Consider the following 14,823-nt stretch of genomic DNA (forward strand, 5'->3'; position numbering starts at 1 on the left):
TCCACTGTATAAGCTTCCTCATGAAGAGAGCCATAGCAAGAAGGTAGTCAATGCTGCCATTTGATATCTCTTACCTAGTCTTAGCCAGGAAGACCCTGAGTCTTGTTTATAAGACCTGTCTAGACTCCCTCTCCAATCTCTTCTCTCTCCTCTACCTGTTTTGCATCATGTTCTAGAATCTACCTGTGATTCTACAAATAATTCCTGCCTTTTCTCATCTCCAAGCATTTGGCCAGGCTGCTTCTCTATCAAGAGAGTCCTTCCTGTCTTCATTCAACTCATACTTATTCTTCAGGGTTCTGCTAAGGTTTGACCTTCTCAAGGAGACTCCTTGCTCTCTCCCAACTTCCCCACACTCCACCCCATCCCAACCCTAGGCTTCATTTAGGAGTTGCTTCTATATACACCTACCTGCTCTATAATGCAATAGCATTTCCTCTCAGTTGTTAAACAACCCCATCACATGCCCTTGCCTTAGCCCCCTGCTCAGTTCCCAGTCCAGGGACCAACACAGCTAGTGCTCAATAGGTTATTTGTTAACTAAAATAACAAGACAAGGATGGGTTCCACACTGCTTCCCTGTTTGGAGCTCTTTCTGCTTATCTGTGAATCTGCTCTCTGAAAGAAGCTAATATCATTCTCCACAGACACAAATCCTCTCTCCTTAAACAAGCAGAGACTGCCAGCTGTGCTAGTCCCAGTGTCTCTCATGGTCTCATTCTATTGCTGTGTTTGTCTCTCCGTCTTTGTGTTTCTGTCTTTCTTTCTCTGTCTCATTCTATCTCCTCGGCATCTCTCTCTTTCTCTCTCTCTCTCTCTCTCTCTTTCTGTCTTTCAACACACACACTGAGGGCCATGTGTTTCCATCCTCAGGCTGCCTCCCAGGACTGAAGTGAGTATAGAAAAACAGATGTCAAATTACTAGAATCAAGTTAGTAGTCTATATCTAGCAAAGTGCCTGAAACATAAGCAATATATAATAAAAATTATATTTTAAATTGAATTACTACTATCAGAAGTTTATTAGCTTTACAATGATAAAAAATACATCACCTGTGTCTCAGGTGTCTCATCCTTACAATGGAGCAATAATCTCTGCCTCCATCTCAGGGTTTTTACAAGGTTCAAATGGGGAACTGCACTTGGAACTGCCCTAAAGTTTGTAAAGTACCTCACACCTATATGTAGTGAAAGGATAGGACAGTTAAGATGCAGGACGTGAGGCATATATGTGTGCTCTGTGGCTGGTACTTCATGGGAGTGTTGCTGTCATCTTCCCACAGGACTGAAGGTCATTGTGGGAGCTCTGATCCACTCAGTGAGGAAACTGGCAGATGTGACCATCCTCACTGTCTTCTGCTTGAGTGTCTTTGCCTTGGTGGGTCTACAGCTCTTCAAGGGCAACCTCAAGAACAAATGTGTCAAGAATTGTGCAGCTCTCAATGAAACGGGCAACTATTCCTCTTACAGAAAGCAAGAGTGGAATTACTGCCACAGTGACACAGGTCTGGTTGGCCAGGGATGTAAAGCCCCCACATACCTATATGGAAATATATTTTCATTCCTCTTTCCTGTGAAAATGCTTCTCCTGGGCTATGTTTTATTTTGGTTCCCCATTTTCTGTTGTCCAATGTCCCTTTTACAAGGAAATCAGCTATAAATCTAGGGGCACGTCCTCCTGCTGGGGGAGGCTCAGAGTTAAAGTCACTGCTTGGCTTTTCTCTTCCCAAATGGGACTTCACCTTTCCAAAAGTCCCAGCATGCCTACTGAGAGCACATAGCCAAGAGAACATGCCTTGCTCAGGCAGAAGACTGAGGAGGTGATGCCTCCACTGCATAAAGCTTGAGCTAGAGGGTTCAGAACTATGTTCATGGTTTTCATTTTTTTCTTTCTCCTGCAGATTTCTACTATTATAAGCCAGGCACTACAGATCCCTTACTGTGTGGCAATGGATCTGATGCAGGGTGAGTGCCCAACCCATGATGATGCACCAATGCCCAGCCATTCCTTTCTCTTTGTCATTATCATTTTCTGGGTAGTGACTGGTTTTCAGACCCCAAGGATGATGTAGAAATGAATTAGTCATAGCTTTAGCCATCCCCAGGCTCATGGGGAAGGAGTGTAGGAGTTAGTTTTTGTTATGTAACCAACAGCCCCAGGATTTTGTGGCTTAAAACACTAGCCGTTTATTTAGCTCAGGATTCTGCACATTAGCATATTGAACTGAGATCAGCCTGGTGTTCTGGTATTGCCTGAGCTTATTCATACATCTGCAAGCAATGAACCGATTAGCAAGGGGCCAGCTGATCTAGGACAGTCTCAGCTGGGGCAGCTTTTCTGTTCCATGTGGTATCATCTCCCAGCAGGCTAGCCTGGTCTTGTTCTCAAGGACAGAGAGAGAGCTCCAAGAGAAAGAGTGAAAGTGTGTAAGATCTTTTGAGACCTAGGTTCAGAACTGGCACAATGTCACTTCTGCTGCATTCTATTGACAAAAGCCAAGTCACAGACCAGTACAAATCTAAGGAACTTGGAGATAAACTCTACCTCTTAACTGGAGGAGCTATGGCAATTTTATGGCAAATGGGTATTATGGATACAGGTAGAACAGTTGTGGCCATTTTGGCATTCTACCCCAGGAAGGAACTAATATATATTAAATATATTCCATGTCAAATGTTCTACATTTAATCATCACAACTCCGTCACATGGGTTTTGTTATCCACACATGACACAGGAAGAAACACGTGCATCCATCTTTGCCATTTCAAATTCTTACAGTGGCTTGAGGCATAACAAATGAGAGGATTAGGCTGGGGGGCAACCAGGTGATATCAGTTTGTACCCCCATTTAAAAGGACTAGTCCACTGCTTAGCCCAGCTGCCACATGGAAATGTGAGTTCACTGCTTCCAGCTCTTCTAACTTTTAAAAAAGAAAGATAAGAATTCATATTTTTATGTGAAATCTCCCAACTACAAACATTGGCTACCAATTCTAAAAAATGTCTACATATTGTGGGCCAAACAAAATATTTCTGCAAGCCAAGTTCAGCCTGCAAGCTGCCAGTTTGTGAGCTCGGATGCATATACTTAAGGATGCTTCCCTGTGAAGAAGCAGTGCTCTGCTAGAGGCTCCATGGGCTGAGAAGACACAGTGAGGTGATGGTGAGAGACAGGGCAGGAGGTCAGGGAAGGTTTCCTGGAGGTTGTGGTTGAGGTGAGCATTGAAGGACAGGCAGGATGTCGCCAGTTTTGTTGAATAAGAGATGGTTTGGATGGGGGCCATCCCAGGGGGCAGAACAGAATGTGAGACAAAGCAAAGGGGTAGCTGTCCCCTCAAGCTTGCCTGCTGCTTTGACCACTGGAGCAGGCATGAACAGAAAGTTTAGGCAACAGATCAGCAAGGCTAATCTTTCCAGTCTCCATGTTTGGGCATCTGGAACCCCAAGCCCATATGACCTCATTACCTGAATGGCTAACAACCCTAGATTATCCAAATGGAGGTGGGTAGGACCTGTATGGAGCTTTGCCTTAATCAGCCCATTAGCCAAACAATCTCAGATAGAGCTGAGAATTTGATCAACATGGGCTCCTTTTCCTTTCTTCACAAATGCACTTGGCATTTGGTTCTTTGGTTCAGAGATCAGATTGTTCTGATGTCAGTTTGTCTTTGACTTAAATCTAAACCAAAGGCCTCCTCAATGTCTTTTTTCCTATCTGGATAATGGCATTTCTCATGGCAATGGTTCCAGAGTAGCTTAAGTACTATCTGTGGTAGAATTATGGTGTCCACACATGGCCCCACAACCCACAGTCCAGCTGTAAAAGAGGTCAGGAATCCTGCTGGGCAGGTCTTGGCCAAGAAATAAAGAAGTGGGTAGGGCTGGGATGGCAAAGGAGGCCAACTCAGGATGATGGGCAGAATAAGTCCTGAAGGGCATACTGTGAAGATGAAAACTGGGTCCTGTGCTGGACCACAGAGAATCCAGAGACCTGAGACCCTCACTGACCAGTGAGGAAAGTAGGAAAGTCCAGGGTCTCAAGGTAGAAAACAAGTACTACGAAACACGTAATGATTTTCAGCATTCTTTCACATGTACTCTTCCAGTCCATTCTTTTGGTCACTTCAGGTTAAAAACAGTAGAAATTTTAATTTACAATTTACATATAATATTTACCATGCTGAAGGCACCATGCAAAAAGTGTTGTAGTGTGATCTCATTTAATTCTTGGAGCAATTCATTATTGATGTGTAGCAACTGTAGTAGGATTTAATGGAAGACATGGAAATTAGGCTACCTTTGTAGTTAACTAGAAAACCTATAGGTAATGGGTTAACTAGCTCCTTTGGCAAGCAAATCAAAAGATTGTCTGTCTTTAAATGTGGGTCTAGAGAGTCTAGGAACTCACAAATCTCCAATCAAGATTGAAGATAGAATTAGGATTAATTTTAGTCAAGTTGCTGGCACCCTAATCAATTGTATGGGTCCCAGAATTGTGTGTTTCCATGGATGTTTGGAATAAGTACAGCCCCAGAGACTGGTGTTAGTGGAGGTGTGCTGGAGTAGTAGAATTCCAGACTACAAATAAAATATTGCTGTTTTCTCAGCAAAGCCATCCCACTGAGGTAAGTGAACACCTCACATGCTTTTAGCTTAGAGATACTTCTTGACATCAACTTATTCCCTTATCATGAGAGAGTGAAGAGTCAGTCCTGCCTTGCCCACCCCAATGCTCACCATGTGGTCATCTTCAATTTGGCCTTCCATCATAACTCAGTCTTCACAGGCTATTTGACATTTATATTTCTCCTTTTGAATAAATACATTGACATCTGTATGGTTTTAGCAACTGACTTCTTTTCTCTGAACCTCAGTTTCCACATATGTAAGAAAGGATGGGTCAAATGATTAATTTATAGCATTTGTAAAGCACTTAGGAAGAGAGTGGTACACAGAAGTGCCCAGTAAGTGGAAAGTGTTGTTTTTATTGTTATATATAATTGGTGAGTAAAATTGACTAATGTGAGTCCTCCTTTGATGGACAGGTTGGCAGATGTCGCCAAAAGCCTCGGGTTTTCAGTCTGCATTATTGATACTGACTCTCCTTCCCCTGGTGTGAACCTGCAAAGAGTTTGCCACCTTACAGAATCGTGTGTGGGCAGTCAGCTGGCAGGCCATCCCCTCTGCATGAAACTCTGAAGTGAAAGTATTATCATCCCCATTTAAATGGGCAAGAGAGGGGCACCTGGGTGGCTCAGTCGGTTAAATGTCTGCCTTCTGCTTGAGTCATAATCCCAGAGCCCTGTATTGAGCCCCTTGTAAGGCTCACCACTCAATGGGGAGTCTGTTTCTCCCTCTAACCCTCCTCCCTCTCATGCTCTCTCTCTTTCTCTCTCAAATAAATAAATTAAATATTTAGAAAAATAAAATAAAAAATAAATGGGCAAGAAGAACTGAACCTTAAAGGAATGAAGGTCATCCAGCTAACAAGAGGGAGGCCAGGTCTTAAACTCTAATCTTTGACTTCAAACCCTATGGTCTTCCTATAGTCCTGGGCTGCCTTGACCCAAAGGAGCAGAGAGACTATGCAATTGATGACCTTCTCTATTCTTGCTGCAGCCACTGCCCTCAAGGTTATCTCTGTCTTAAGACATCTGACAACCCAGATTTTAACTACACCAGCTTTGATTCCTTTGCTTGGGCTTTCCTGTCACTGTTCCGCCTGATGACACAGGATTCCTGGGAACGCCTCTACCAGCAGGTATTGATCTACATGTCCCCCTACAGACTGGTTTGGAAGCTAGGGAGTCAGATGCATGCCTACTTTTTCCCTAGAGGAAACGGGCAATATCAGGGGCCCTCAAACTCTGGATACAGATGTCCTTTCTCTTGAATCTGCAGACCCTGAGGGCTTCTGGGAAAATGTATATGGTCTTTTTCGTGCTTGTCATCTTCTTGGGGTCTTTCTACCTGGTCAACTTGATCTTGGCTGTGGTCACCATGGCATATGAGGAGCAGAACCAGGCAACCATTGATGAAATTGAAGCCAAGGAGAAGAAGTTCCAAGAGGCCCTTGAGATGGTCCGGAAGGAGCAGGAGGTCTGTGAGGGGTGGATGCTTTGTGAAATCCATTACAAGCTGCACATTCTTGGGCAGAGTTCTGGATGAGCCACTTAAATTAAGTCTGTCATTCCAGGGAACTGTAAGAAGATTCACTGTACCTGAAGGGCCATTTTAGGTCAGGTGTTCTTAAAAAAGAACCTAATGAAGATCCTGTGCCAGTGATTTATTGAGGGGTGCTCTCAGGAAAATGAAAGAGAAGGAAGTAGGATGGGAGGAGAAGAATTAAACAAGAAGATGGTCTCAGCTAGAGATGACCTTCACCCTGATCCCATGGGGAGCTCTGTGGTATGCTTGTATCACAAAGTTAACTGTGCCTCGAGGCAAGAGGGCTGGCCTTTTACACCCCCATACCTACCCCAGCCAAATGTACAGTCAAAGGAAATACTCTACAGAATAGTGTAGCTGTGATCCATTAGAAGCTAACACTCAAGCAGCTGAAGATGAGTATACTGACCTGGAAAATGGATTTGGGCAGGGCATCAGCAGGGCATACTAAGGGGTGTGAATAAAAGGGATGACCCAGAGGTGGCTCTTCCTGCCATGCCTCAATCCCACTACCACCCAGGTTCTAATCCTGATCTCCTTTGTTTTAGATACCATCACCTCTGTGACACTGCATGGGTAAGGGACACATTCATGCTAAGCTCAATCACGTGTTGTTGGCTGCAGCTGCTGTTCTCTCTCTTCAGGTGCTGGCAGCACTGGGGATTGACACAGCCTCTCTCCAGTCCCACAATGGATCACCTTTAGCTTCCAAAACTGCCAGTGAGAGAAAGCACAGAATGAAACCAAAGGTGTCAGAGGGCTCTACAGATGACAACAAATCACCCCAATCTGATCCTTACAACCAACGCAGAATGGTAAAGTGCTCAAGTTCTATAAGGATTACCCACCTTTGAAGCTGCCATGGACAATGATTGGAGTAGGAAGACATTTGTAGCAGGGAGACAGCTAGAGACACAAAGATTAGGAGGATGTTATAGTAATCCAGACAACATACCAACCACCTCCACCACCAAATGGTGGCCTAAACTAGGACAGGGGCATGTGGATGTGAAAAGGGAGCAGATTGTGACTTTTATTGGGGGTAGGGGACAATAAGACTGGAACTTCAGAATGTGGAAAAAGGATATAGGAGTTCAAAATGACTCCCAGTTTCCAGAATTGTGTAGTTAGATGGGTGGTGATTCTAAGGCAGGAACACTGGAGGAAGAACCTAAGTTCGTAGGGGAAAGTGGTGAGACCATATTGGACATGCTGACCTTGAGTTGTCCAAGGACCTGTGGACATCGAAGGTTAGCTTCCTTATAAAACTTTCTGATCTGTAATTCTGTCCGAGGTGCTTAACTCATTTATAAGCTTCTTTCTGACCTTGGAAAGAAGGATTCCAGACCCATCTCTGTGATGCAGTCCAGCCTAAGAGTAACTTCAGTACCTCCCTTCAGACCCTGTAACAATTCCGTTCACCACCCAAACCTTCTACATCCCACTCCAAGATTCCCTATACTCACCAAGTTTCCTCCCCCCACCTCACTCTCCCTTGAAAGTCCTGTGTACCCCAAATATGCTCTTTCCAGGGACCTAAGAGATGATAACCCCTTTGTGGAAGAGCAGCTCCCACATTAACAGTATGAGAAAGGGGATAAACATGGCTCTTGACCTTCACTTCCTCTTGACCTTCACTTCCCTCTCAGTCTCTCTTCCTGTGCTCATCTGAAGGATGTTCTACTTCTTATAACACAGTCTCTACAATCCCCAGACTTATGGTGTGCCTATATGTACATAGACCTGCTCATGTGCACACTGGTCTCAGGGATATACACACCTCAGCATTGACCAGATTCTGGGCCCTTCCCTTCCTTGCTCTGCCTCTTTTGAGCAGCACCTGGTATGCACAAAGTACAGATCAGATGTTTGAAAGGGGATTTGACCAGGATGAATCACAGCTTCCATGGAAATGTCAGTGATACTATGCATGGGGCTTTAATTCCCCTCGTTCAGTCAGCCCCACATAGATTAGCACCTGGATGTCCAGTAATTGGTGTGTATGTGCTCATCTCTCCAAATAAATTTATCTTCAGATGGACAAAAGAGGAGCTCATCTTGGTAATGCAATAATACTAAGTGCAGTGGTGTAAAGAGATGACTAAAACGTGGTCCATTTCCCAAGGACATCTACTTGGTGGAGGAGACAAATAGAAAAACAGCTTATGTGCTACATACTATATTAGGGAAACACACATGGTGTTTTGGGGATAGGAGAGGCACCCTCTCTTATGGGGGTGGAGGTGTATCAGGAAAGGCTTCATGGAGGAGGAGATATTTGAAATGAATATCAAATAGTAAGTACGGATTCCTCCAGTAATTGAAGACTGCAGAGGAGGGGAAGATGAGTCTTTTCCAGGCCTAAAAGAGAACATGTATGTGCAAAGGCAGGGAAGCGCTATTTGGATACTTCTTTACTGTTCACTAATGGATTGGAATTTGCTCAAGAGGGCTTCCCCTTCCTCTTTTCCCAGGTGTGCTCTTGTAATAAAGCGACTATAAGTAGTTTTTACATAAAGCCATTTTCTAACTAGCAGCTGTGAGTGAGAGGTCAAGGGTAGCAATGAGGAGAGACATAGCAAGGGTTTCAGGGAAACCACAGGACTCCAGCTGGTCTGCTTGGGTGATGCATTTTAAGGCAACTCTAGCTTTTAGATTCAGAGGTCATTGCCTACCATTTGTCAAATAGGTCAATTCTGAAATATTAACTGGTGGCCAGGGAAGCACTACATATCCAATATGGGACCAAAATCATCTTCTTAGTTTCTTCATTGGCTTGCTTAGTGCCCAACTGCAAGTAACTCAGTCATCCCATTTTTAATAAAGATTTGTCTGATCTGCTCCTTTACTTCAAAAGTGGGAAGTATTTGTGGATTTCTTTTTTATGAGTGCCATAATCCTTGGACATATATTCTAGGAAAAGAGTGCCCTGTTGAAAATACTGAGATTATAGTGATAGTTGCTGAACAGAACTGGGCTCCAAATAATCCAGAAAGGAAACTTCAGTTCTGTGGTATAGGGGAATAAGTAAGGAGGACTCCAATGGACAAGATGTCCCAACTTCAGTGTTTTGTTACCAGAAGGAATTAAGGGTAGGGGAAACATTCAGCAGTGTGATCAGAGTTTACTGGGAAGTCAGTGTGTAGATCTTCAGAAATACTTCAGATGGTTCAGGACAGAACTGATAACTTGTTATGGTCAAGTTCCCACGGTGGTTATGGGTACTACCCAACCCAATCTCCAGGGGCTCTGGGCCTGTGAATTAGCTCCTTTCCTCTGGAAACTCGAAGCCTCATCGTTCCCTCAGTGGTAGATTTTGATGGAAAATGTTTATTGATTTGGAGGAATGGCATTATTCTTCCAGGAAATTAGGCTGTAACTCTCCCTTCAATCTCCCCATTTCAAAGTTTGCCTCAAGGGATCCTTGAAACTCATTACATTACAAAGCTCTTGTCTCCTTTGCAACACAAACTCTCAGGTTTATATATGCTGGATCTAATGAATTGCAGAACCTAATTTTCAGACAATAAAATACTCTTGTTCATTCAACAACCATTTACCAGGCTTGCATAATAATCTCCTCAGGTCTCAGCTTTACATGTGGAACAAGGAATTTAAGACAGCTTTGTCCAGCAGCATGGCACATGCTGGTGAAGACTAATCCCTTTGGGTGACAAGGTTGTCTTCTGACATTCTTGGCTGTCATGACCTCTTTGCTGGTCTTAAGCACCCTATAATCTCTCACCTCTCCTGGCCTTTTCCCAGGCTATGTCAAAAATATTCTTCTCCCTCATTCTCTTCCCATGTTTACCTTGACTATGCTTAGATCTGTGTCTTTAGGTTTCTTCTGAAAGTTCATGAGAATAAGGGCAGGGGAAAGGGAGTGGGTGGAGGAAGTATTGGGTTCCAGATTTGCCAGCAAGCTGAGCTTCCAGCCTGCCTTTATTTCTTGCTCCTCTGGGGCAATACCCAGTCTTTCCTAGGCCTCACCTCTGGGAGACGCCGGGCTAGCCATGGGAGTGTGTTCCATTTCCGTGCCCCTTGCCCGGATACCTCATTCCCTGATGGAGTCACAGAAGATGGAGTTTTTCCTGGAGACCGTGAGAGTCATCGGGGCTCCCTGCTGCTGGGGGGGGGTGTTGGCCAGCAAGGCCCCCTCCTTAGGAGTCCACTGCCTCAATCCTCTAACCCTGGGCCAGGACATGGAGAAGACCGACACTCCACAATGTCCACTGGTGAGCTTGCCCCAGGGGGCATCGAAGTCTCGGTAAGTTTGTCAATGTTCCAGACTCTTGGGCTTCCCTCCACGTAGAGGCCAAGAAACCCTGAGTGTCACCCATGGAAGGGTCCTTTAGGCAACACTCTGTCCAACATTTCCCAGCTACCCTCATTTTACAGGCAGGGAAGGTGAGAGCCAGAGAGAGGGGTTGGGTTTACCTGAGGTCAAACAGGTTCTCTGGTTTACTCTGCTGTACATAAATACTAATTACTTCCCAATTGATCCCCCCCCTTTTTTTTCAGTATTCCTCTGCCCCCACTCACTATCACTGCTTTAGAGACATGAATATGAGAAAAATGGAAAGTTCTTTTTCTGCCTGTAGCTCTGTGCAAATTATGCTGGGCTTAGCACATGGGATCCAGTGAAATTCTGGTAGGGGCCCTGCACAGATATTAATAAAGGCAAAGTATTCCTTGCTTTACTCAGAGAAGCAATAACTTGCCAAAATGTACAAATTAGGCAACAGCGACTAACTGGCAAGCACTCTTAGTAGAATAATGGCAGAGTACAATAGCAAACCAGGGACTCCTTATTAAATTGAGAGCTGTGATTTAATTTGAACTCTCCCTTTAGTTTCAGTAATGATGCTTCTAGTGTTTTTCATTTGCCCTCTCTGTCTAGCCAGGGACACAGAGAAGTCGCAAACAGACTTGTAAACTGACCATGTATGGCTCTGCGACTTGGATAAGTCCTACCAGGTTACCTTAGCTCCATCTCTGACTGGATGCCATGTGATCCCAGCTAGACACAGATGAACCATTCCAATGGGCAAGTGGGGAGAGTTTATTGAAGCATTTACAGAGGTGTGTGCTGGGCTCAGAATAAGGAGGGACAGGGAAACACCTAGAGATGAGCAATAAGGGAGAGCTGTTACATGCTCAGGCTGAAGAGGTGAGAGGAAGGACCAGCAAGAACTGGGTGGCCCAGCAGAACTTGTGAACCAGGTGGAAGATCACAGCCACTACCCAGCCACAGCTTAGCAAGGAAGAAGCCAGGTGACAGCCTACTCCTCTCTCCTTCCAGACTCTGATCTTCTGTGTGTGCCTCGCATTGGACAAACCTAACCAGAACGGGAGGGCCAGGGTGATGCTGCTTGTACAGAAAGCACCTCATTAAAGAATTTCTCCCTAGATTACTAACTCTCTGAGATATTCTGACTTTTGATTCATTTTAATTAAATTACTTGGCTAGTGCAAGATTAACTCTTTAGGCTGTTCTGTGTCACATGGAAGTGGGTTTCAATGACAGGTGTGTCACTTACCAGCTGAGACACCTGTAACAAGTCCCTTAAATTCTTCAATCCCCCATGTCTCCCATTTAAAAAGTTTCTAAGTACCTGAAGGGTTAAATAGAATCATAAAGTGCCTGCATTGGTACACAGGTAACTGACAAATAACAATAGCTTTAGCATCTCTTGTTGAGCTCTCATCATCGAAAACTTTCTGAATGTTCTTTATATGTATTAAGGCACTTTCTACTGTAAACCTATGAGCTTCATCTATGGGAGGTGCTCAATAAATGCTTGTCAGATTTGGATTCGGAATGGGTGTGCAGCGCTGAATCAGCTGCTGTGGGCGCAGGATTCCCTATATCCAGGGTAGTGTGTGACTAAACTTAGGGGCACAGAACCCAGATGTAACTTCCAGTGAAGACCCGAAGAGGAAAGGCTCAAAGGATTGTGTCAGACAACGAACACTGGAGAATCAAGACACACAAATGTTTCCTTAGAAAGAAAAGGACTGTGTGGAGTTTGGAACTGGGTTGTATGCTGGGAGAGTAATGAGCCTATTAGAAAGGAGGTCAAGAAAGCCTGTCCTGGAGAGGAATTCTTTGTGAACCCCATATGCACAGCAGAGACAAAGTCTTGGAATGACTGCCCGGTCCTCCACTCTTGCAGCTCTCACTCTGGAGCCCAAGGGCCTGTCCTCAGGCAGGAGTTTGCAGAGCCTCAGGTGAGCCCATGTTATAGTGTTAGTTAAAAACCTAGACTCTGCTTGCACCTAGCTTCAGGTGAGCCCAGATTATAGTGTTAGCTACAAGCATAGACTCTGATCTTCATGCCTACGCTCTTATCCCAAGTTTGAGAAGCAGTCCCATTTCCCAAAGCATAACTGTAGAGGATCATAGCTTCACCAGGCAACTTGTGACCACAAAAGACTGGCCAGTAAGAGGCTGAGTGACCTGTCTTTTCCACTGATGACTTCAGGTTGGGGGAGTATCCTGATTGTTTGTGTCCCAGCAGGCATTTGATGCAGGACAGAAGAAGACTTTTTTATCAGCAGAATATTTGGATGAACCTTTCAGAGCCAAAAGGGCAATGAGTGTTGTCAGCATCATGACCTCTGTCCTTGAGGGTAAGTATCACTCATTTGAACATCCATCCATGGTGCTACAGTGAGTCTGCATTTGAGCAGCAGAGGAGATGTTCCAAACCTGTGTCAAAGATGTCACCCATCTGTGTCCTGGGATCCTAAATACTTTTAGTATCCTTTTTATGCCCTTTATCCCATCGTCCTTTATCAATGTGTGTTTTTTTAAGAATATGGACAACTTTTTCAAAAACAATAGGATCCAATGAGTTTTTAATGCCCTAGTTTCATCTCTTGTTCAAATTTACATCTTTTTCATATGCATTCACAAAACTAAATTTGAGAAAGTGATCTGGCAGGCACCAGAGAATTTCAAGCTACCTCAGGTATGCAAGAAAACTTACAGTCTTTGATTTTTAAATACAGCAAAATTATCCTGTCATTTTTCATGGTTGTAATTTTATGATTATAATTTAATTTTTATCTCAAACCCCCATTATGCTAAACATTGGAAGATGACTTAAGTAAATTAATCAGTCAATTTAACTAAATTCTTGTTAATTCAGGGCTCCATCAATCAGATGGGAATCCACTTAGCCTCCTAAGGGTTGTATTCCGATTGCTTACACCAAAACAGAAGCTGGAAGAAAAGTGGCACTTGTTCACGACCACCTGACACTCAAGTTCCCCAAAAGCATGACTGCATCCTCCTGACCCTGAGTATAAGGCCTGTCTTCTTATCCACCCTTTATTTTGCCTCGGGGTATGGAAAATATGGCCTTCATCCTGTCCAGTTACTTGCCTCCCCTAGACAAATTTAACATGTACTGGGCTGAGGGAGGGAGAGGAAGCTTGGATGCTGGTGTGTTTCTGAGAAAGGGCTCTCTGTGTGCTCTCCTTCCAGTCCTGGACTGAATCCTAACTGTGAGGAAGGGCATGATGAAACAAAAAAAGAAAAAACAAAAGTTTGAGGGATTTGAAAACAGAACCAATCTATACCTTACTTTCTAGGTGAAGCCAGGGGTGGCAAGTCTTGGGAAAAGACCCACATACCCAATATGGCATAGAAACTGTACAGTAGAACAGGCAGATAACCCACTTGTGTAGAGAGGGCCTGAGGCAGCCCCAGAGAGTGCCCTGTGGCCTGCATGGCAGGAGAGTAGCTGGAGGGCTGGAGAAGGAAGTGAGCGAGAGGCAAAGAAGGAACGGCCATCTTGGTGACTCTCCCATCAGAGACCACATGGGAACTACAATGACTTGTAAAATACACCTGACAATGACCAAGGACCAGCTCAGCAGTCCACTGTTGGTGAACCCTGGGCCCTCCAGAACTCAGACACAACTTCAGATAGCGAAGTAGTAGCAGATATTGAATTAACTAAAACAAGATTCCCAGGTTGGGGACTTGCAGTATATATTGAACTCAATTATGGAGGGGGAACCTTTAAGTTACATTTCTTGCATACATGAGTTTGTGTTTTGGGAAATGTGTACACATTTCAGTAAAAACCATGTGTACATATTGTACATATTCTTTCTCATTATTTTCCCTCATTGATCATTATTTTAAAATCACTTTTCTTTAATTTTTATTTATTTTTAAAATTTGTTTTCAGTGTTCCAGAATTCATTGTTTATGCACCACACCCAGTGTTCCATGCAATATGTGCCCTCCTTAATACCTACTACCAGGCTCACCCAACCTCCCATCCCCTGCCCCTCCAAAATCACTTTCATTGTAATAGAGTCTGTATGCCTAGCATTTTTTTTTCTGTTAAGAATAATTTATTCTGAAATAAAATATCATAATATTTTTTCCAGTTTTTGTTTCCAGAGAAATGAAAAAAAACAAAAACACTTTATTCATACAATGGAATCTTACACTATAGCAGTGAAAATGAAAAACAAAATAAACATGTATCAGTATAAGCAATTCTCAGAAACATAAAGTGGAAAAAGTGCAGAATATGTAGTATATTATTCATTTTTTTAAATTTATTTTTTATTTATTTTCAGCATAACAGTATTCATTATTTTTGCACCACACCCAGTGCTCCATGCAATC

The 14,823-nt window shown here is 43.7% G+C and overlaps 1 protein-coding gene across 3 annotated transcripts in view; it reads left to right on the top strand.

The window, feature by feature from the left end:
• Positions 1 to 14,823, top strand: part of SCN10A (sodium voltage-gated channel alpha subunit 10) — a 100,423-nt gene that overhangs the window by 32,234 nt on the left and 53,366 nt on the right. For 2 of the 3 annotated variants that reach the window (XM_059162051.1, XM_059162053.1), the window contains exons 6-12: positions 1,284 to 1,475; positions 1,899 to 1,965; positions 5,622 to 5,763; positions 5,904 to 6,101; positions 6,815 to 6,985; positions 10,144 to 10,437; positions 12,692 to 12,803. In XM_059162051.1, the coding sequence (XP_059018034.1) occupies positions 1,284 to 1,475; positions 1,899 to 1,965; positions 5,622 to 5,763; positions 5,904 to 6,101; positions 6,815 to 6,985; positions 10,144 to 10,437; positions 12,692 to 12,803 (1,176 nt within the window). The remainder of the gene's footprint in view (positions 1 to 1,283; positions 1,476 to 1,898; positions 1,966 to 5,621; positions 5,764 to 5,903; positions 6,102 to 6,814; positions 6,986 to 10,143; positions 10,438 to 12,691; positions 12,804 to 14,823) is intronic. The other variant, XM_059162054.1, reaches the window with a different exon arrangement.

This window comes from Mustela lutreola, chromosome 2 (genome assembly GCF_030435805.1).
Source record: "Mustela lutreola isolate mMusLut2 chromosome 2, mMusLut2.pri, whole genome shotgun sequence".
Lineage (NCBI taxonomy): Eukaryota > Metazoa > Chordata > Mammalia > Carnivora > Mustelidae > Mustela > Mustela lutreola.